The 23,568-nt window shown below is 43.1% G+C and overlaps 1 protein-coding gene across 1 annotated transcript in view; it reads left to right on the top strand.

The window, feature by feature from the left end:
- Nucleotides 1–162: 162 nt before the first annotated feature.
- The window catches only part of polq (polymerase (DNA directed), theta), a 50,536-nt gene continuing 27,130 nt past the window's right edge, over nt 163–23,568 (top strand). The window contains 16 exon segments of the mRNA XM_061249401.1: nt 163–846; nt 1,282–1,384; nt 1,607–2,375; nt 2,888–3,070; nt 5,346–5,476; nt 13,463–13,619; nt 14,052–14,157; nt 15,068–15,323; nt 15,892–16,051; nt 16,585–16,731; nt 17,307–17,519; nt 18,166–18,308; nt 20,405–20,591; nt 21,185–21,327; nt 21,504–21,697; nt 22,729–22,853. Of these exon segments, the coding sequence (XP_061105385.1) occupies nt 776–846; nt 1,282–1,384; nt 1,607–2,375; nt 2,888–3,070; nt 5,346–5,476; nt 13,463–13,619; nt 14,052–14,157; nt 15,068–15,323; nt 15,892–16,051; nt 16,585–16,731; nt 17,307–17,519; nt 18,166–18,308; nt 20,405–20,591; nt 21,185–21,327; nt 21,504–21,697; nt 22,729–22,853 (3,088 nt within the window). The 5' untranslated portion in view covers nt 163–775.

Here is a 23,568-nt window from a genome sequence, read left to right on the forward strand (position 1 = left end):
TTGTTGAGTACCGGCGGCTTTTTCAAAGTTTTGTTTTGCTTCGTTTGTTTGAAAATTAATCGTGTTTGTTTTTGTATTTATTTTCTTCATTCGTCGCCCTTATCCCTAAATATTTAATAGAAAAAACAATATTTTTTAAACAACGAATGTCATCTAGTTTGGTAACATTAGCAATCTAGTTGGGTAACGTTAACGTTAGCAATCTCTCGCATGCTTAGTTAATGCCAGGCCAGCGCACTATCGTTAACTTAGCGACTAAGTTAGCTAGCGAGTATCTACGTAGCTTGTATCTAACGTTAGCTAGTTTAAAACAACAACAGCTAGAAAAGTGTATTACAATGGCTAAATACTAATTCGACTGCTGTCTTCAGTAGCTAGCGAAAGTTAGCTAATAATGCAACGTAGACAATTTGTTGCTTCTGTAACATTGCTCGATATATTGCTTTTATCTTTAGCAGAAGTTGTAAGTTACCTGCTAATGTTAGGTGATTAGCTTGGTATGGTATTGGCCAACGTTAGTGTGGATATTTATGAATTACGGTAATCTTGCTGTCATGACTTAGTCATGGAGTGTTTTTTAACTGTCACCTTAATTTATAAAATATGTGCTAGTTTGCTACATAACTAGCAGCTGCATAATTATGAAGAGCTTTGCCTTCAGAGAATCAAGAGATTATATTATGTTTTAGTAGCCAGTAACGTTAGCTGGCAAGCTGTAAAACACAATTAGACGTTTTTGTGGCACAATCAGCTTGCTAGCTTACCTAGTCTAACAATGTATACCTCAGGCCCACAATCGAAACGAAAGTTCTACATGGGACAGCACCAGGTCATCAAGAGAAAAAGGTGCGAATCCAACTCGTGTCCATGTAAAATAGCCAAAATTGTAAAGTGTAAAATTAGAAACAACCTAAGTCACGTTAAAACGTCATATGTATAGTTATATTTAAAATAATGAAGTGAAAATGTAATGTAACAATAGTTGGGGAGCTGGACTTGCAACTCGGATGGTTCAGGTTCGATCCCCAGCGTTGACACTTCCGTTGTACCCTTGAGCAAGATACTTGGCTTGAATTCTTTCTGTAATTATCAAACTGTGTAAATGGATTGTATGTAAAGAATATCAGCTGTGTAAGTTGCTTTGGATTTCCGTTGTGAAGTCATTACATGAAACCGTTCCATGTGTAAATATACGTTATTCATTTACAGAATTACAATAAAATGAAAGAAATGTACTCATCTCCTCTACAGTCGGTGTATGTATTCTATCTCATTATACAGCCCTCCAGTTGGTGTTGAACCTGAGACACCACGATGTTCACGGCGCCTTCAGCAACCAGATTGCAAAAGTGCGCGCATAAGCCATATAGAAATGGTTAACAAGGTGAGTCTGATTTCAGTACAGCGCCAAAAAACCGCTCCGAAATCGCATCTTGATGTTTGTAACTGGAGTACGGCAGGTCTATTCTGCTGCGGGTTTTGAACTGCGGCCCTTCACCGAACAATAAGAAACTGGGTTAGCTTACTGACCCCTGCCGAGGAGCTAATCGCACTTGTATTGTTTTCCCTGAAAGGTGCTATTAATGACAGTTTGTTTCTTTGAAAGCCAAGAGAAAAACAGGAGTGGACCGGAGACTCCATTCTGGCTCTGGATGAGGATATATTACAAGCACTGGATGCCCACAGTGCTGCGGATGACCTACAGAAGAAGAGACTGAATGCAGTGGTGACAACCAGACCCCAGGAAAATCCCCTCACAGGGTCCACATCTAACAGGGTGGTCCCAGAAAAGGGGCCTGAATTTACCAAAATCAAATCTAAAAGCTCTCAGCAGTCGCATGTTCTGGGCGCTGGGGAAACGAGACGTTCAAACGCGAGAGCAGTTCCCGTTTTACCAGAACTAGAAACTTCAAAGACCCACTCGAGGACATCGAGAGATTGCACGGATTTAGCCAAAAAGCTTTTGTTCAGCGAAGATGGCAGGAGCGCCAAGAGCTGTCAGGGGCAGAGACGGGCAGCTTGTGAAAACAGTCCCCGAAAAGCCAAGCACAAACGACAAAGGGCCAGCCCGGATTATGGGGATTCATCTGGTGCAGCGTCTCAGAAGAGAGCTCTGGTGGAAAAGAGCACTGCTTCAGTGGGGTCTCGTTTTGAGGCTGCCAACTCTGGTGATGGTGCCAGCCCACAGCAGACTCGCTCTCCCCTGGATGCCTCTGGTGACTACATCCTCTTCAGCCCAACCCGTATGGCTGCAGCTTTGGAGAGGAAGAGGAGGTTCCACCAGCAGAGCATTGTGGGAAACGCCTCCTCCTCTGTGTTGACTCCGCCACCTGGGCTGAACCTCAGCACACTAGGGGACACACCTGGTGAGCCAGGTAAATGGCTTTTAATAGTGTCTAAAATGGCTCGACAGTGCTCCCATTTAGGAAAATGTAATGCATGTGTGCTAACTAAGAATAATTTAGGAGGACATTAACTAACTAGGATGTGTTATTGTCCTCGTAATTATTCAGTATGTGCTCCTTGGAAAAAGTGTTAGCGTAGAACCCTGATCTTAACAGTTTAAGTATTTCAAATACGTGTTTTACCCAGGTTGGCTGATAACCGAGTGTCTATAGCTTCTTATTATGAGTAAGTTCTTAGCACTCTGACAATGACATTGTTCTTCTACTCCTCCACAAACCATTAATCAAAAAGTGATACAGGTATCACTAAAAGTGAAGATGAGTAGGTTGTTAGCCGCATTACTGTATGAGACCTTGGGTGCCTGCCTTTGTATTGTCTCTGCATTTTGTAAACCAAACAGGCCTTTACTCTCAGCGGTTTTGGCAAATAGGTTGTCATGTTTGGATAACTCATTTGTGCAGCTGTTTGTTTTTTCTCCCAGGACACAGTGTTCACATGGCTGTTCCTGCCGATCAGTCTGACAAGCTTCTACTGTCTAACTGGGGTCTCCCTAAGGCCGTCCTTGAGAGGTATCAGAGTCTCGGGGTGGTGCAGATGTTCGAGTGGCAGGCCGAGTGTCTCACCCTGGGAAAAGTTTTGGAGGGAAAGAACTTGGTCTATTCGGGTAAGTCTGGGAATATCAAATCTGGCCCTCAAATTCAAATCCGGCGCTGGCTTTCTTTTCTTGCAGGTAATGAACTGGGCCTGTAGTGTAGTGGTTACGGTAAATGACTGGGACCCACAAGGTCCGTGGTTCGATCCCCGGTGTAGCCACAATAAGATCCGCACAGCCATTGGGCCCTTGAGCAAGGCCCTTAACCCTGCATTGCTCCAGGAGGATTGTCTCCTGCTTAGTCTAATCAACTGTACGTCGCTCTGGATAATTTTCTCTGCCACTGAAGAGCATGCATAAACCGAGGCGACACAGACACAGGAATAGGCTTCAAAGATGCTGTGAAATGATCTTTGCAACAAAGGCAAAAATCACACTATTTCAACTCCCGGAGCAAGAAATCATCAAACTGATTATTAATATTAAAGGTGCAATAGGTAATTTTGGACCCCTAATGGTTAAGAGAGGAATTGCAGCAACAAACACTCAGACCACAACACTGACTTTCCACAGTCTATGAATATAACGTGAAATATGAAGCGTTATTATACAGTTCAGTGTTCTCATGGAGTTTTGGAAAGCTGCCAAACACGACCGCGCCTGCCGTGTTTTCATAGTGTTTGGCTATGTAACTAGCTGGCTATATAACTAAGATATGATGGTCTACCACAAACGATGCAACTGTAACTTACAGTTTGAGACAAATAAAAGTTTAGCTAAACACACATGAATGAACACAAAGAGATAGAAAGGAATGTGTAGCTGCCCAAATTGCACTCCAGACAAGCGATCAGTGAAACTCTGTAGTATACTATTGGTTATTATCCAAGCAAAGAATACATATTTATAAAACGACACCAGTTCGTTATTGGAAGCAACAAGCACATTAGCTATTAATTAGCTTACCGAATTGACAAATATCCACCGAGCAAGATTTGTGGACTATGACTAATTTGCTTGTTGCTACTGATAGCGAACTGGTATTGTTTTAGAACTAGATATGTAGTCTTCGCTTGGATAATAAGCAATAGTATAGAGTTTCAGTGGTCGCTTGTCTGGAGTGCAATTTGGGCAGCTGCCCACAAACAGTCAGAGTAAGCTCCCACGCCATTGGCTGTGGCAATTAGAAGCAATTTTCAACCATTGACCTTGTATTATTGTAGAGCTGTATAATGTTTTGCTACAGAGTGACGGCCTGTCAACTGTATATTTTGAATCCCAAATTTAAAGACTATAAACACAGGCAGAGGGTGAGTCAACATGTCTGTGAGCATTTTTCAACAATAGGAAGGGATTTACAATGGTCTTGTTAAAACACAAAAATCTTACCTATTCAACCTTTAAATATTAATTAACAATTGTAGCCAAGCAATAATTATGGCTGGGTGTTTGTCAAAATAATTTATTAATTGAACCAATATTTAATGTGAAGCAATGCGATATGACTGAAATGACAGTAACAAGTGTTTAAACAAATCAGTGTTGCCGCTAGTAAAAAAAAAAAAATAAAAAAAATAAAAAAATAGTATATTTGGATTAATTCAAATGAAAATTGCCATCACGGCTGGAATATGTCCCTTCACCTTCTTACCCTAACACTTGGGACACACATGCACGCGCGCACGCACGCACGCACGCACGCACGCACGCACGCACGCACGCACACACACACACACACACACACACACACACACACACAGACACACACCACTGCAACTACCTAGAAAAATAAATAAATAAATGAGTCAAGAGATTTAGAAGAGTGTGCATTTATCTGCGCTTTCCCAGTCTGCAAGATTAGGTTGGCACAATGCAGTCAGAACTCATTTTTGGCAAGTAGTGGTGAAATGGGGGGGAATAAAGGATTTCACAATTTAATTCATTCCTGGACTGGAAAACTTGGCTCCTCCCACCCCACAATGTGGGATCCATTTTGGAGTGCCCTGTAAATCCGGAGCAACCCCCATGAGCTCGGAATTTATGCACGTCTCTAAACGCTGTGACTGCATCTATCAGTCTGCCTCCCAGACTGCCCTGCTTGTTTTATGGGTTCACTGATCCCTCCAAACAATATTTCCACGGCGTCTAGTCCTTCGTGACATTTAGCTGGCAGGCAGGCTGGTGTTATATGGTTGAGCTGGGTTTGTCAGTGTACACGAAGCTACCTCTTGTACTAAACAGTAATGCATATTAATTTTAGCCTTCCGGGAAGCCTGTTTATGGACTGGAGGCAGTTTGAGTCAGCTTGGCTAAGTAAAGAGCATTTCCTCTCCGTCATTCTTTTCAGCTCCTACCAGCGCCGGTAAGACATTAGTCTCAGAGTTATTGATTCTGAAGAGAGTCCTGGAGACCAGACGAAAGGCCATGTTCATTCTCCCATTTGTGTCCGTGGCAAAAGAGAAGATGTTTTACCTCCAGGTTTGTCACGTCTTGCTGCATTTATTCAGAGCCTGAGCTGCTGTGAAATGACGTAACGTATTGAAAATGCCTCTTTGGTCCCAACCTTTTTACCCTCTATTATGATTTTTGCAAAATCATATGTTCGATATTATGCCTAATCTTCCATAAACTTAGATTGCTGTTTGTAGGGTTCTAATTGAATGATTCCAGTTTGTGTCATATCCTTAATTTAACTGATAAATTATTTTTTGTTAAACAAAATGTTCTGTAGAATTCAGATGAGATTGGTAATTGGACACACCTAATGAGAATCATACAAAACGTACTCATAGTTGTCAATCAATGTTACAGACCCACTCCAGTGTTCGTTGCCCCTTAAAAAATGAACAGAAATGGACGGTGTGGCTGTGGAGTGATGCTAGTCCTCTGTAAATAGTAAAGAAACACCTCTACATATACTGGTAGGCATCATGAGTAAGAGTTGAGAACCTATGGTTATGTAGGTAACGTTAATTATGTATGGCAATTGGCTTTAGGCCCATGACGGACTGCATAGTATTTGATTATTTTATTAACAATAAGTTTATTATCAAATGGCTCTACTGGAAAAACAAGTATGAAGTGTTCAAAGGTCTATATCTCATCATTATCTACCAAACCTGTGCTGTGGTGCAACCTCCTAGAGTTAGCTCAAGGGAAAGAGAGGACAGGTGTCAGGTCTCTTTCCCAATATGTAAAACCTAGTGGCCAGTGAGCAGAAGCCCGCTCAGCCCATTCATTCCCCGCTGATGCACAGACGAGGAGGAGGGCGTGTGAGAGACAGATGCAGCTGCCGCTAGCAAACGGCCTGCTTGGCCTTAATGGTGATGCAGCGTGTGATTTATAGGCAGAGTGAGGGATTTTGTGCTTTTGACATTTGCCTGAAATACGCCTTTCATTTCATAAGGTGGGAAAAGCAGGCACATTAGGACATGAAATGCTGGGGGTATTCGCTCTACTGGTGGAAACGTATCTACCTACAACATGTTTCCCAGGACCCAAGGCTCTGTGGTTACCTCTCAGCAGGACGTAAATGCACAGTCCAGGTTGTAGCCGGCTGTTGCTTGGAAGCTGGGTCAGACTGCACTGCAGCTGGCTTCTGGAGCAGTGAGCCTCGTAAACACCCCGCCTTCCTCTCCAGCTTACCCTGTTTGTCCAGCGAGTCTGCTTGATAAATGGTGAGGGTGATGAGGCTATTAATCGCCGCGCCTCTGTCGTGAGCCACGGACCCCTTGCCGAGCTCAGACCTCACGTTCCCACGAGCAGTACCTCACAATGAGGTGTCTCGGGGACGAACTCAAGTACTCCGAACGTCCTGGAGCCCTGGTAAGTTCTACTGAACTTCCAGCCCAGTCTCGAAGTGAAGGGTGTGATGCAAATCTGGTAATCGATGTCCTGTATTCAATGTATTCCTCTAAAGACTCTTTATCACATATGATTATAGTAAGATATACTTTATTATAATCAATCAAAAGAATAGAGTTATACAGATTACAGTGTACATATCATCTTTTGCAGTTTGCTAATCACATGCAAGTTACATATACCCCTCTTAGCTCTTTCTAAATTACCTTTCCACCACGATGTTTAAAAATCAAGGTACACCCCTCCAATATCCGTCCTCCTCTTTGGCCTTTACCTTATCTTATGGCTCCCCCTTCACGGAGATAAAAGCTACTGAACTTCCATTAATACACTGGGTACGAACACCCCTAAAGTCTACTACTTATTTATATCGTATATAGTATCTTTCTAAAAAATAAAAGACATAAAAATAAAAGGAAACTTATAATGTATTACTTCTATGTATTACTTTTCCTACTTCTACAAGTAATATAGATTATAATTACCACTCATGCCCTAAATATAGCCATCTCGTTTTCTGCGGGATTTGATCCCTCCGCCTTGCTGTTGATGAGCTCTTTGAACAGCTGCATTGGTTTGGGAATCTGGGGCAGGATCAGGACCCAGACTTTCGAAAGACGTGACTTTGCACTTCGTACTTCTCCTGCCTGTTGTCTGGGATGTGCACTGGTATTTCTTCGAACACGTCGGGGGTTTTGCAGTGCAGCCGCAGCATATGCCTCTCCTCACTGACACTGAGGTTAGGGGGGGAGGCTTCAGGTTCTTGCGTGGGTCCAGCAGGAAGGTGTTCTGTAGCGTGGAGGAACCCCTCGTCCCGTCTGTTGGCCTCCAGGTGCAGTTCACGGCTCCAAGCATGTTGTAAAAGCCCTTTAACTCTTTCACCAGCTTTTCTGTATGATGAGGGATGCGCGTGAACACCTCTTCGATATCAGTCCTGCTGTCACAACTCTTGGGCTGAGTCCGCACCGCGTACGTCACTCCTCTCTCCATATCCATATCCTGGAGTGGCGCGCAGAGGGAGCGCGCCACTCCAGCTTGACTACAGCTGTCTTCTGTTGCTCTCTCTTCACCAGCTCGTAGATATCTTCTGAAGCAAAATTCTAAGATCCTGCTCTAAGGTCTAAAAACGTATCCCTTATATAGCTTTTTTGCATACAAAAGTGTACCTTTTTTGATAAGAAATGCCCCCATTATGTCAAGCGGGAAGACATTTATCTTTTATATAACCTGTTTTTTAATGACCATATTAATTATTTCTGTTTTTCCAATTGTCATTTTCTCATACCTCCAAAGAACCGTCCCCAATATTTTATTTCATGGGCCCCTCTGGTTTGGGAATTTCCACCATCTTAATATACGAGTGGAAAAACACTAGCCCTTATGTTGTTTTTAATGAACCTATTCATCACTGGTGTCTGTGTCAGTTTCATAATCTCTCCTTGACTTCCTCCAAACTTTGATTTCATGCAAGCCAGACGTTAAAGCCTGCCACCATCTCAACACCCTCTTCAGGTGCCCCTCTCCGCGGCGCCTTAAGGGATTTACAAAGGACATCCAGCCAATAGCTGAGTGTAAATCATCCGCCATTAATCATTAATTTTCTTTCGGTATTGACATCCCTTCCGTTTTCCTTATTTTTGTTTTTCTTTAGCCAGGCATTGTGCCCCTCCCCTGTAGGGTTGGGGTATTCTCAGTCAGAACTTTAACCTTGCCCCTTAAAACCCTAAATCTAAGTCCCCCGACTTCAGACTCCTCTACTGACAAGTATGGCTGCTCATTCTCTGAACCACATATTTTTCTTCTTACGGGCTTTCTTACTACCACCTCGATGGCGTGTGCGAGGGGTTAACAATGCATTCCTTTCTAACCCATCCCCCGTCAATCTCTCATCAGGGGGGCCTAGGGCCGGGTCCTCGACACCCCCTTCAACCCCTCGCACTAAGCCAATCTTAGCCTGTAAGTGCCTCTCAATTAACTCACATAGCCTTAATATCCAGGTATCAAACGGTAGGGAGTACCAAGTACTAACTGGGCTCCCATCTGTCATCCTCCTCATTGTTTTTTATCATCAATCAAGCCCATGAGCACACCTACCAATGGGAGAGTGTTCTCCTGCACATATGCCTGTATGACGTAAGCTGAGGAGAGCACTCACCCCTCCCTTACATTTTTTCTGGTTATCTGTCACAAGAACAATTTATTCTTTTAAGCAGTCCTCTGACTATATGCATGAGAATACATATCTGTATATATAAATCCTAGGTTATATTATACTTTTCTTCCATAATCCCTCCTTTTATCATATAAATGATAACATGTTCAAAGAGAAAAATAATTTGTCTACTTTGCTCATCCTGATACATAGAATAACATAAGATAATCATACTGATTCATAAGATTATCATAGAATAACTAGGAATAACTATGGAAAATATTCTATATAATTTTCCCCCTTTTGCAGCTTCTAAGCCACACACATAGCAAGCTTATCCAACAGTAATGTGCCTGTTTCGTGCCTCACTCCATCGTTAGCCACCTCATTTTAGACAGTTGCACGTCCGCAGTGTGCTAATATAAAAACAAAAAATAAAAGAATAAAACAATGATGCAACCAATAGTCCCAAAAGCCACTCCTTTACAGGAGCCTCGTATCCAAAGTCCTGTCCATTCCTGAGCGTTGTCTTCATGTTGAAGCAGATGCATTCCAGGCATCCCCGCATGCCTCCTCGCAGTGTGGAATGGGCAATGTCTCTTACATCTTCGGAACTTCACCCCTTTCAGGTTCAGGGATGCATCGTGTAACCAGGAAACTGTTCCTTCCATCGAGGAGAGCCTGCCAATCTTTCTAGCCTGGCTAGAACCTGTCTTCCCATACCTAGCCGCAGAGGATGGATAAGGGTGTACCCAGTGCACAAATCTTGGGTATATGTAACCTATTCTGTTTCTTAATTACATTAAAAGAGAAATGTCCATTCTCTTCATGTATTTTTTGAACCAACGCCTCTCCCTCTGTCGGAGACACGACTTGTTTAGTCCCTACTTTATTAGAATTTACTGTCCTATACAGTCTTCTAATATTGTAGCTTATTCTATATTTTCTCGATTCCTTTCGAGTTCGAGTATTACGGTTTCACTACTTAGGTGCCTATCACCTTTCTTGTCAGTGCCAGTAATCGACTCGAGCCCCTCGAGCAGGAATCTACTCGGGCAGTGCCTCAATAGGCCGTGAGCAGTTCTCAACTACTCGTGCCCCACGTTGGGCGCCAAAATTGTCGTGAGCCACGGACCCCTTGCCGAGCTCAGACCTCACGTTCCCACGAGCAGTACCTCACAATGAGGTGTCTCGGGGACGAACTCAAGTACTCCGAACGTCCTGGAGCCCTGGTAAGTTCTACTGAACTTCCAGCCCAGTCTCGAAGTGAAGGGTGTGATGCAAATCTGGTAATCGATGTCCTGTATTCAATGTATTCCTCTAAAGACTCTTTATCACATATGATTATAGTAAGATATACTTTATTATAATCAATCAAAAGAATAGAGTTATACAGATTACAGTGTACATATCATCTTTTGCAGTTTGCTAATCACATGCAAGTTACATATACCCCTCTTAGCTCTTTCTAAATTACCTTTCCACCACGATGTTTAAAAATCAAGGTACACCCCTCCAATATCCGTCCTCCTCTTTGGCCTTTACCTTATCTTATGGCTCCCCCTTCACGGAGATAAAAGCTACTGAACTTCCATTAATACACTGGGTACGAACACCCCTAAAGTCTACTACTTATTTATATCGTATATAGTATCTTTCTAAAAAATAAAAGACATAAAAATAAAAGGAAACTTATAATGTATTACTTCTATGTATTACTTTTCCTACTTCTACAAGTAATATAGATTATAATTACCACTCATGCCCTAAATATAGCCATCTCGTTTTCTGCGGGATTTGATCCCTCCGCCTTGCTGTTGATGAGCTCTTTGAACAGCTGCATTGGTTTGGGAATCTGGGGCAGGATCAGGACCCAGACTTTCGAAAGACGTGACTTTGCACTTCGTACTTCTCCTGCCTGTTGTCTGGGATGTGCACTGGTATTTCTTCGAACACGTCGGGGGTTTTGCAGTGCAGCCGCAGCATATGCCTCTCCTCACTGACACTGAGGTTAGGGGGGGAGGCTTCAGGTTCTTGCGTGGGTCCAGCAGGAAGGTGTTCTGTAGCGTGGAGGAACCCCTCGTCCCGTCTGTTGGCCTCCAGGTGCAGTTCACGGCTCCAAGCATGTTGTAAAAGCCCTTTAACTCTTTCACCAGCTTTTCTGTATGATGAGGGATGCGCGTGAACACCTCTTCGATATCAGTCCTGCTGTCACAACTCTTGGGCTGAGTCCGCACCGCGTACGTCACTCCTCTCTCCATATCCATATCCTGGAGTGGCGCGCAGAGGGAGCGCGCCACTCCAGCTTGACTACAGCTGTCTTCTGTTGCTCTCTCTTCACCAGCTCGTAGATATCTTCTGAAGCAAAATTCTAAGATCCTGCTCTAAGGTCTAAAAACGTATCCCTTATATAGCTTTTTTGCATACAAAAGTGTACCTTTTTTGATAAGAAATGCCCCCATTATGTCAAGCGGGAAGACATTTATCTTTTATATAACCTGTTTTTTAATGACCATATTAATTATTTCTGTTTTTCCAATTGTCATTTTCTCATACCTCCAAAGAACCGTCCCCAATATTTTATTTCATGGGCCCCTCTGGTTTGGGAATTTCCACCATCTTAATATACGAGTGGAAAAACACTAGCCCTTATGTTGTTTTTAATGAACCTATTCATCACTGGTGTCTGTGTCAGTTTCATAATCTCTCCTTGACTTCCTCCAAACTTTGATTTCATGCAAGCCAGACGTTAAAGCCTGCCACCATCTCAACACCCTCTTCAGGTGCCCCTCTCCGCGGCGCCTTAAGGGATTTACAAAGGACATCCAGCCAATAGCTGAGTGTAAATCATCCGCCATTAATCATTAATTTTCTTTCGGTATTGACATCCCTTCCGTTTTCCTTATTTTTGTTTTTCTTTAGCCAGGCATTGTGCCCCTCCCCTGTAGGGTTGGGGTATTCTCAGTCAGAACTTTAACCTTGCCCCTTAAAACCCTAAATCTAAGTCCCCCGACTTCAGACTCCTCTACTGACAAGTATGGCTGCTCATTCTCTGAACCACATATTTTTCTTCTTACGGGCTTTCTTACTACCACCTCGATGGCGTGTGCGAGGGGTTAACAATGCATTCCTTTCTAACCCATCCCCCGTCAATCTCTCATCAGGGGGGCCTAGGGCCGGGTCCTCGACACCTCCCTGGGCAGCGCAGGTGCAAGACCTGTCAGTGAGGGCAGTGGCAGAGCGAGGGAGTTCTCCAGGCTGAAGTGCCATCACTAATTTCAGCCCATTTTGCTGTCCTTCACTGTGAACTACAAATTGGAGGAAAAGGGACTTTGTGACTAAACTATAGGGGACTTTGTGACTAAACTATAGGAGGCTAAGTGACTATAGAGAATCTGAGATCTCTCATGAGTAGTCATATACCCCTGGGGGCAGGGGTGCTGGATATGCTCAGATGGAGAGAACGCACCTTTTGTTTTGCATGAGTCCAGAGCTTCTCGGAGGTACTACCACTTGTGGGCGGCCTGTAGCATAGTGGTTAAGGTACAGGACTGGGTCGGTGGTTCTAATCCCGGTGTAACCACAATAAGATCCGCACACTCGTTGGGCCCTTGAGCAAGGCCCTTAACCCTGCATTGCTCCTGGGGAGGATTGTCTCCTGCTTAGTCTAATCAGCTGTACGTCGCTCTGGATAAGAGCGTCTGCCAAATGCCAATAATGTAATGTAATGTAATGTAATGTGACAGATTGGTTCTTGTTTTTGGCTTCCTACATTTCATTGGATGAGCCTGCTCTAAGGACAGGGAAGATGGCAGATGACATATCGGGTGGATATTCACCCCAGGTCTGGCAGTCACCAAAAAGGCATGAGATGGTGCGGAACATCCAGAGCTTAGCATGTCCGCAGTCAGCCAATGTGGCCCGTGCAGGCAGATGCTGCATGGTGTGACTGCCAAAGCAGTTGAGCCCTGCTTCAGAAGTCATACTTGAGGTCCATGGTAGTAACAGCCTGTGGTGTTCACTGTTCAAGGTCAGTGGCCTACCTCACTGAGATTTTCTGGAATCATAGTTTCAGTGCATGGCTTTAGCTAGGCTTATACCCTTATGCTGAATCAATTGCCATTGGCAAAAAGGACATAAATAATTGCCAGCAGTTGGCATTGGGTTTTATTCAGTCTGCCATTCAAGCCAATTCCTATATAGAGTTAATCATATAATCATATAAATGTGGTGCTTCTGATTTTGAGGGTGATTGTCCAGCCCACATGGTGGGAAGTATCATTCACAGGACACTCTTGTCATTTCATGTGACGTTTGCTTCAGCTCCCTTATTTAGTTCTGACTAATTTCAGGAGCCAAAAAACATTTTCTTTTAAAGGTAGAATGTAAGCGATATAGTTTTCAGGTTACCTATATCCAGCTCTCTGTTCTTGTCTGTGATTGGTCAGAACGTATTCCAGGAGGTGGGAATACGGGTAGAGGGGTACATGGGCAGCACTTCAGCGGCCGGTGGGTTCACATCACTGGACGTGGCTGTTTGCACCATAGAGAAAGCCAACGGGCTTATCAACAGGCTGATCGAGGAAAACAGGATGGACCTGCTAGGTATCTTTCCTGTGCTGTCTGTACTCCTAAAGGCAATTGCATTCAATTGTATATAGAGGCAGTTTAAAAGTGCTTCTTCTTATTAATATTATCATAGAATGTGATTTTATGTTGCTACGGTATTTTGCAGTGCTACAGTCAGTTAGTTTACTAACTAGTGAAGCTGCTGAGCTTACGGCACTATGCGTTTGACTAGTTTGTCTAATTCTGCTTTAACTGTTCTGTGCTGTCTTTTGATAGTATACCAATGCACTGCTGTTATGTTGCAAATCATGCTTTTATGTAGAAATGTAAGCTTTCCACTATCTGAAATCTTCTGCAGTAACTTTGCCGTTGGATTGCAGTTAGTAAAGTTATCCAGGTGCTCTATCAAACATTCAGCATCTGGAGTCAAGGCAATATGTTTGGTGACTTGAGTGTGTTTGATTTGAGGAATTGTTGTGGTGGACGAGCTGCACATGCTGGGAGACTCCGGGCGAGGATATCTGCTGGAGCTTCTCCTGACCAAGATCCGCTACGTAACACAGAGAGCCGCCAGGTGTGTTGGAGCCCCATTCAGCATTCGAAGGGTTAACCGCCATTCCCATTTCATTTTGTTTAGTAATGGCATCTGTGATGAAATCGGTGAAAGATAATGCCACAGATTCTATATACACACTGGATTTTCAGTTCTGTTTGGTCTCCCTACTGTTGAAGCAACTTAATTCAATTTTATTTGTATAACACTTTTCACAGCAGACTGTCTTCGAAAGAAGATTCTTTACATAGTAACAGAAGGGATGCAAAATGGGAAATATCAGCCCTAAGCCCCCAAATAGCACATGAGGTGAACAACTCCCAAACTGTGGCACGAAGAAAAAAAAAAAAAACTCTGATGGGAAGGAATCTCGATAGGACCCCGGCTGTAGGGGGATGCCGATCCTCTGCTGGCCTATAGGTTAAGATAGTAACAGTTCAGGTATTAAACTAGCAGGTAATCTAGAAAGTCCACAAGGATGTAGAGTATGCAGTTCAGATGGGAAAAATATGTACAGTAATATCACAAAATCCTGTTTCAAACCTGAACCTTTAAAAACCTTGGAAATGATTTATTACCAGTACACTTTACAGTGCAGTTCTCTAAGATTATGAATTCTTTGAGAGGTTTCAATCTATGTGTTACCTATGTGTTGCACATGTTGTTTGACGTACAGTAGTCATTATACATGGCTGTAACAGTTGTCAGAGATCAGTGCTGTTACACCTCGATTGAGAGCAGGCTGATGTTAGCGTTAGGGTTGATAAATGTAATTTCATGTGTTTTGAAGGTTTCAGCAAATGCAAACATTTCACATTTGTGATTATATATCTGTATGGTTTGGTGGAGGGGGGCATTGGGAGGGGGGCCCTGGTTTTATTTTTGCCTCAGGGTCCAGTATACACTTGTTGCTCCACTCCCTCCTGTGCAGGACTTCCTCAAACGGTGGGCCCAGCCTCAGTGAGGGCGGGGTCACGGGTGAAGCCAACTTCAGCGCGGGTGTTCAGATCGTGGGCATGAGCGCCACGCTGCCCAACCTGGGCCTGCTGGCGGGCTGGCTGAACGCCGAGCTGTACCACACGGACTACCGGCCCGTTCCCTTAGAGGAGAGGCTCAAGATCGGCACCAGCATGTACGACGGCTCCATGGATGTGGTCAACGTGTTCAGACCTGCCCTGCAAGTCAAGGTGGGAAAGACCCATGTGCGTTTGTGTAATAGCACAAATGATGGCTACTGTTAAAAGTGTTAGCCATCTATATGTATTGTACTGCTGTCTTGTATTTAAAGACAAGCTGAAGTCTAAATTCACTTTATTTAGTCAATTCTTCTAAACCATACGAATACGTCTTAAAGTATATATTCTGTAAAATGTGTAACATTGTGTATTGTCACACCAAATCTTTTTTCCATCCACTTCCTGGAAAACGATTTGAATTTAGATTTTAAATCATCGTGTACCAGTGGGCGTGCGTCCTCATTTGACGTCCCTTATGTAACAGTTAAACGACTCCCTGCCATTCTTAAAGTCACCCCCACAAGATTGGTTTCACTTCTGTATACATCACATCGCAGAAGCTAGTGCTGCTCTAATTTCCGTTTCAGTTTGGCTTTAAATGAATGAATCATGGTTATGATTTTCTGCATGCGCTTTTTTTGCACATTTGTTTTGTCTATGTGTGAATTTCTTCTTTTTATTGTCTTTATGTGTCTTTTCTAGAAAAGGTAAAATGTTTATTGTGATGCGTCTTTTGTAGGGTGATGACGATCACATTGTCAGTCTCTGTTTTGAGACCATCCAGGGCGGCCATTCCGTGCTTATCTTCTGTCCCTCCAAGAACTGGTGTGAGAAGCTGGCAGATAGCATCGCCCGGGAGTTTTACAACCTCCAGCACAGAGCTCTGCAAGCTGCCCGAGGTATTACAGCAAGATCGTAAATTACACTGTGTGTTGTTTTTATTTATTTATTTTCTCACAGGAATAAAACCAATGTTCAAAAAAATAGTCTTCAGTCCAACATTATAATTTTTATTATTTTTTCCCGATTATAATTTCACATTTGTATGCTTGTGTATCCTTTTTTGTGTCAGTCTGTGTTGTCCGGAACTTTAAACGACATTCACAAAATGTGTTTTCACATCACGGAAGTAGCCTAGTAGACTAGCAGCGCATTGATTTTGAACAAAGCTGGTCCATACTATCGGGGTCCATATTAAATCTTATTAAATCCATATTAATCTGATCTAGGATCGCATTTTCTGTCCATACCCTCAGATTTTTTTATTCTGTGCTGAAGTACAAAACTGAACCAGGACCATTACTCCTATTCTGAGTCTGAGAGACTTGCATACAGATCCATGATCTAGCTTCGTTGTAGGTTTTGTGAGTATGAGCATTGGTGAGAGTGGGAGCCCCATCTTGGTGGCGATGGTTGTTTTGTGCTCCTACAGAAGGACAGAAGGCTGTTGAGCCCTCTCCAGTGGCCCTTGATCAGGAGGGGCTGCAGGACGTGGTGTCGCAACTGAAGCATTCCCCTGCTGGACTGGACCAGGTTCTGCAGCGCACTGTTCCCTGGGGCGTGGCCTTCCACCACGCAGGTAATCTCAAACCCTGGGACACAAGCTACCTGATGCCATATGTGTTGGGGCCTTATATCAATGAACTAACTATGCACTAAAAAATTTGTTAGTTAGTTAACCAAGAAATTAAACTTCATCAGTCGCCTCTATTCTATACACTCACTCTGCATATAAATAACTGTCATTACTTCGGCATATTATATTCATATTAAATTTATATTTACCTACTGTAGGTACAGATCAAAACTTATATTTATGAGTTACATTACAATAGTATCAGTAGCTATCCATCACAAGCTGATTAAGGGTATAAGACATTAGATATTACTAACTATAGCTATTATATTAATACTGTGATAATGGTTTTATCCTCCAGTAAAATAATTTAATTTGGGAAAGTTTTGGAGTCTTCATGAAGAGGGGAACTATGGGAACTGAAGCATAGAATAGCCCTGTTATTACTGCCAGTCGACACGGATAGCCACTAAATCTACCGAAACCAAGGAAATCCTACATTGCCGCTTTAACCGGAATGGTTCAGTTACCAGTATATTAGGACATGATGGCCACTGTGTCTGTGCTCCGGAGCTCAGGTTTGACATTTGACGAGCGGGACATCCTGGAGGGCGCGTTTCGGCAGGGTCAGGTGAGGGTCCTGGCCGCCACCTCCACCCTGTCGTCTGGAGTGAACCTCCCCGCCCGCCGTGTCATCATACGCACGCCCATCTTCAACGGACGTCTGCTGGACATCCTCTCCTACAAGCAGATGTCTGGGAGAGCGGGGCGAAAAGGGGTGGACACCATGGGTGAGCTATTATGGGCTGTAATATTCAACGACCCGATTAATTTATTACCTCAGTTCTGGTTGGAACGCAGCTTAAGATGGTTTACTATAGGAATCAACAGTGGAGACGGCTGCAGCGTACCGATACATTTCTAAGTAAATTAAATGAAGATGCTCTTTGGGAAAAACTGAAGGGGCAAACCAAAGAAGATTAATATAAACCAAAAATCCCAAGGCACTCTTCGTATCAAAGACTTTAACATGGGCCTAGTTCATAATGAAGATTAAAAACACCATTTTTGTTTGAAATATCGTAATTGAAAGCTCAAGCAGTGGGGCAGGGTCAAATATTTGACATGCTTGAAAAATGTAGATCCATGAGAATTTCCATCCTTACTATCTAATGAACTATATAAATTATATGAAAAGCAGATTTTCTTATGAATTATCTAAAAAAAATATATATATTTTTATTATTTCATAAAAATATTTGGTGTGTCATGATTTTTTTGGGTGTCTTTAATGTGTCAGTAATACGGTATTTGATCCACTTGTATGTTTATTTGAATAAGGTTGATATTGGGTCAAAATGAGATTAGAACAAGGTTTAAATGAGGTTGACCCAATGGCAGAATGAAGAAGTGTTGCGTGCCTTCCTCTTGCTCCAGGGGAGAGCATCCTGGTGTGTAAGGAATCGGAGCGTCTGCAGGGGGTTAGCCTGATCCAGGGATCCCTCAAACCAATCAGCAGCTGCCTGGTCAAGAAGGAAGGGGAGGGGCTAACCACCAGCATGATCAGGGCTATCCTGGAGGTACAGAGAGCCATGCTAGGTTCAGTATTAAGAATATAAGAACACATTTATTATTTATTTATCCAGAGAGCGCCCCACTGAGATTGTCATCTCTTTGGACTTGGCCATGAAAGCAGCATGCACCAATCACTAAATACACAGAAATATACAAGATTGCATTATATAATATTCCGGTGATGTTGAAACAAATGGTCTTTATTTGAGCTATACTCCTTCATAAGCACTACATAAGCATTCATAATGATGTCAATAACCAACATAAGGGCAGTTGAGTCAGTTCTCTTGGTATGTCATGGTATTGTCACTTGCTGCATCAATGTTGAGATGCATATGCGCTTATAGCTTCGCTTATGTACAGTGGTGTGAAAAAGCGATAACTTGCAATGAGTCTCTTACAGCACTGTGGAGGAATTTTGGCCCACTCATCTTTGCAGAATTGTTGTAATTCAGCCACATTGGAGGGTTTTCGAGCATGAACCGCCTTTTTAAGGTCATGCCACAGCATCTCAATAGGATTCAGGTCAGGACTTTGACTAGGCCACTCCAAAGTCTTCATTTTGTTTTTCTTCAGCCATTCAGAGGTGGACTTGCTGGTGTGTTTTGGATCATTGTCCTGCTGCAGAACCCAAGTTTGTTTCAGCTTGAGGTCACGAACAGATGGCCGGACATTCTCCTTCAGGATTTTTTGGTAGACAGCAGAATTCATGGTTCCATTTATCACAGCAAGTCTTCCAGGTCCTGAAGCAGCAAAACAGCCCCAGACCATCACACTACCACCACCATATTTTACTGTTGGTATGATGTTCTTTTTCTGAAATGCGGTGTTACTTTTACGCCAGATGTAATGGGACAAACACCTTCCAAAAAGTTCAACTTTTGTCTCGTCAGACCACAGAGTATTTTCCCAAAAGTCTTGGGGATCATCAAGATGTTTTCTGGCAAAATTGAGATGAGCCTTAATGTTCTTTTTGCTCAGCAGTGGTTTTCGTCTTGGAACTCTGCCATGCAGGCCATTTTTGCCCAGTCTCTTTCTTATGGTGGAGTCATGAACACTGACCTTAACTGAGGCAAGTGAGGCCTGCAGTTCTTTGGATGTTGTTGTGGGGTCTTTTGTGACCTCTTGGATGAGTCGTCGCTGCGCTCTTGGGGTAATTTTGGTCGGCCGGCCACTCCTGGGAAAGTTCAACACTGTTCCATGTTTTCGCCATTTGTGGATAATGGCTCTCACTGTGGTTCGCTGGAGTCCCAAAGCTTTAGAAATGGCTTCATAACCTTTTCCAGACTGATAGATCTCAATTACTTTCTTTCTCATTTGTTCCTGAATTTCTTTAGATCTCGGCATGATGTCTAGCTTTTGAGGATCATTTGGTCTACTTCACTTTGTCAGGCAGGTCCTATTTAAGTGATTTCTTGATTGAGAACAGGTGTGGCAGTAATCAGGCCTGGGTGTGGCGAGAGAAATTGAACTCAGGTTTGATAAACCACAGTTAAGTTATGTTTTAACACAGGGCCATGTAGGTTTGGATTTTTTTTTCTCCCTTAATAATAAAAACCTTCATTTAAAAACTGCATTTTGTGTTTACTTGTGTTGTCTGAATAATATTTAAATTAGTTTGATGATCTGAAACATTTAAGTGTGACAAACATGCAAAAAAAAAAAAAAAAATAAAAAATAAAAAAAATAAAAATAAAAAAAATCAGGGAGGGGGCAAACACTTTTTCACACCACTGTATATAGCTTATTGACGTGAGCTCTTATGAATGTTGAAAGTTGAAGTATGATGACTTGAAGAATGTGGAAACGTAAGAATGTCAATTTGAGAATGTTGGAATGTAAGATTTTAAGAACAAAAGAATATAGGAATGTTAGGTTGGAAGAATGAAAGAACAAGTATATAACTGTTCAGGAATGTGAGAACTTAAGAATGGAAGAAAGATTTTCAGAATGTGAAAAACTTTAAGAATGCAAGAATTTAAGTATGTAAGCATTTAGGAATATGAGAATTTAAGAATTAAGGAATGTAAGACCGTGACTGTTTCAGAACTTTTGTTTTAGTCTAGCGTGTTTCTCATGCTCTCAATTCCATCCCGTGTAGATCATTGTTGGGGGCGTGGCCAGCACCCCGGAGGACGTACGGACATACGCCTCCTGCACCTTACTGGCAGCCAGCATGTCCAATGGGCATGGCGATCCGGGGGGAGGAGCCATCGAGGCCTGCGTTGATTGGCTGATGGAGAATGAGTTCATCCAGATCCTGGTGGAAGGTGACGGGGAGCAGAAGAGTGAGTATGGCTAGGATTCGTCACACCTCATTTTTTTTATGTCCTCTGTAATAAGATGGGGATACTGTCCTGTGGAAATGCTTATCACTGACATGTTCCATACATCACATGGTGCTTATGCAGACAGTAGTTAGTCCCAACTTAGTTCACAATAATTCTCTCCCTCTCAACCTCGGCTGATACATGGTAATGATTCATTCTCAAGCCCTCATGGACCAACTGTGACACTTAACGATAAGTTGTGTTGGTCTATGTATTTACTAGTACTGTGGCATTTTTAACAAGGCGTAATCTGTGCTCTGTCTAAACCTTTTATACACTTTCTCTACTGTACGTCATTCTGGATAACTGTGTAGTAATTGTAAGTAAATATTTCACCGTTCTGGAACAAAAATGTATCTGTGGTTGCTACAGCATCTACAGCACTGATGATGGTTGAGGCGATTTCCCCCTCCCCTTCACTGTGAAGGCCCTCTGAGATCAGGACAATAAAAGCACTTGATAAGATGCAGTCCCTTATTATAGAAGAAGGTAAATGAGATGGAGCTCAGATGCACAGTATCAAACACTTGGGCCCTTTCCGTCCCTTATAGCTGAACGGTACTGCCCCACGCACCTGGGCACGGCCACCCTGTCTTCCTCCCTCTCCCCGCCTGAGGCGCTGGGAATATTTGCTGATCTCCAGAGGGCAATGAAGGGCTTCGTTCTGGAGAATGACCTCCACATCCTCTACCAGGTGAATTTGTCCATTTCCAATACATTAAACCAGTGGTCCTCGCTCCTGGTCCTGGAGAGCCGCTGGTTTTTGGGTGTGCTGGGTTTTGTTTACGCCTTAAGAACTTCTGCTGTATAACAATGCAATTTTGAAAGGTCATGTGTATGGTCTGTTTGTTTTTTTGGTCTTTGGCGAAGATAACCCCTGTGTACGCGGAGTGGACAACGATAGACTGGTATCAGTTTTTCTGCATGTGGGAGAACCTGCCTTCCTCTATGAAGCGTGTGGCTGAGATGGTGGGAATTCAGGAGGGCTTCCTAGCCCGCTCCGTTGGAGGGAAAATTGTTGCCAAAACCGAGAAACAGCGCAGGCAGATGGCTATACACAAACGGTACTGCTTCTCTGCAGGTCTTTCACATCTAATAACCTTATAGAATGATGTAATAACTGCTGTTCTGTGATTTTGGAAAATAAATTTGCATCCATAACCTTTTAAAATGTAAAGCTAAATTTTGGTGTAAATGTCATAAAAGCAAACTATTATTTCACAGTCCAAGTAATTGTATTAAGTAGAGATTATTTTAATTGTACTGTCTTGTTTGGCTGCTGGCTTATATAATGTAGTGACACAGTGCTGGGGGAGGTGGTCACTGTGACAGGTGATAAATGGGCAGGACAAAGTGGAGAAAGGACCTGGCTTATACCGTTATGCCTTTATACCTTGAGGGCAAGGAGCACCAAAGAAGGAAAATACCGCAAAATAACTCCACCACCCTGAAAGAAGAACACCAAAAGGCACAAGAGGGTTGGAAACCTGACACCAGACCTGGGTCCAATCCATAGCTACAGTAATTGTTTTGGATTCAAGTACTTCTCTTTACTGAGCTTCTCTGGTGTATTGGAATCTATGAAATACTCTTCAAAAGTGCAAACTACACCTTCATGTCTACCTGGTTGGCTCAATTGCACCAGGCATGATCAATCAAGCAAATAAAAGTATTTGAATCCAAAATGATTACGAATTTGGCCCTGGTCTGGCTGGAACATGTAGTGGCTGTGCTGTGAAACCGTCCTATCCCAGGCCTATGGATTAGCCTTTTATTTAGCTCATCAATTTATGGATTAGGTAGTTGTTGCCCTAATGGGCAGTGAGTTACCACTGTCTGCTACGCTGCCCACGAGAGGGACACACACACACCACATCCTCTCAGGTGCATGTTTTTACACTGCAGCCCCCCAGTTTAGCATATACACATATGGTTGGAAAAAAATTTTTTCCTCCCTAGGCAACACTACGGCCAATTATGCGTCCTGATTCTATAACATTCCGTTTGGCTCATTCAAACATTAAAACGTTGCCTTGATGGGACGAGCCAAACAGCAGCCTATATTTCTTTTTTTTTTGGGGGTTTTGGCTTTTAGGTTTTTCACCACCCTGGTGCTGCTCGACCTCATCAGCGAGGTTCCCCTGGCAACCGTTGCCAAGAAGTATGGCTGCAGCCGGGGACAGCTTCAGTCTCTCCAGCAGTCTGCCTCCACCTACGCAGGTAAAACCTTTAACCGAACCCCTCTGTTTCTTCTAATATCATTACATGATGCAAGCCATTTCTACGTCTATATCTCAGTCTATCAAGCTGCTAAACAAAAATATGGCCTCAGGATAGGCCGTGGACCATGGGCAAGTGCAGTCGGTTAAGTGTATTAATGCAATTATGATGGGTTCCCTGGTATGTTTTATAATGATCTATTATTAACTCTTCCTTGAAAAGGTATATGGTTGAGTGCCATATGTACTGTGTTTTATTATACTGTATCAATGTGTCCATCCCCCTGTATGTGAAAAGGCCCGGACACACCAAACCGACGGTCAGCCGCGGAGCGCCGACAAAGATCGCCTTGCGTCGATACTCGTCGTTAATGTTGGCTGTGCCGAACACACCGCAACGACGGTCCGCCGACGGCCGAGTTGCACGTACGTTCTGCGCCTGCGTGAGAGGTAATAACTCTCCACACCAGCAGGTGGCGGTAGTCTGTATTTGTCTTTCAAAAAATGGAAACCGGAAGACCGGGGAATGCGTTTGCATTGCGTTGGACCTAGAAGCAGCCATTGTCTCGCTCACAACAAACAGTTTGCAGCAATTTCCTTGTTCTCTCGCTATTTAGTAATACTAATCGAAAATTATGTCTGGTAGTGATAGTAACTTTGGAATGGCTTGTTTTCGTCGCTTCCGTTTCTCTTCTCGTGCACTGATTCGCTAGCTG

The sequence above is a fragment of the Conger conger genome, chromosome 7, assembly GCF_963514075.1.
Source record: "Conger conger chromosome 7, fConCon1.1, whole genome shotgun sequence".
NCBI lineage: Eukaryota > Metazoa > Chordata > Actinopteri > Anguilliformes > Congridae > Conger > Conger conger.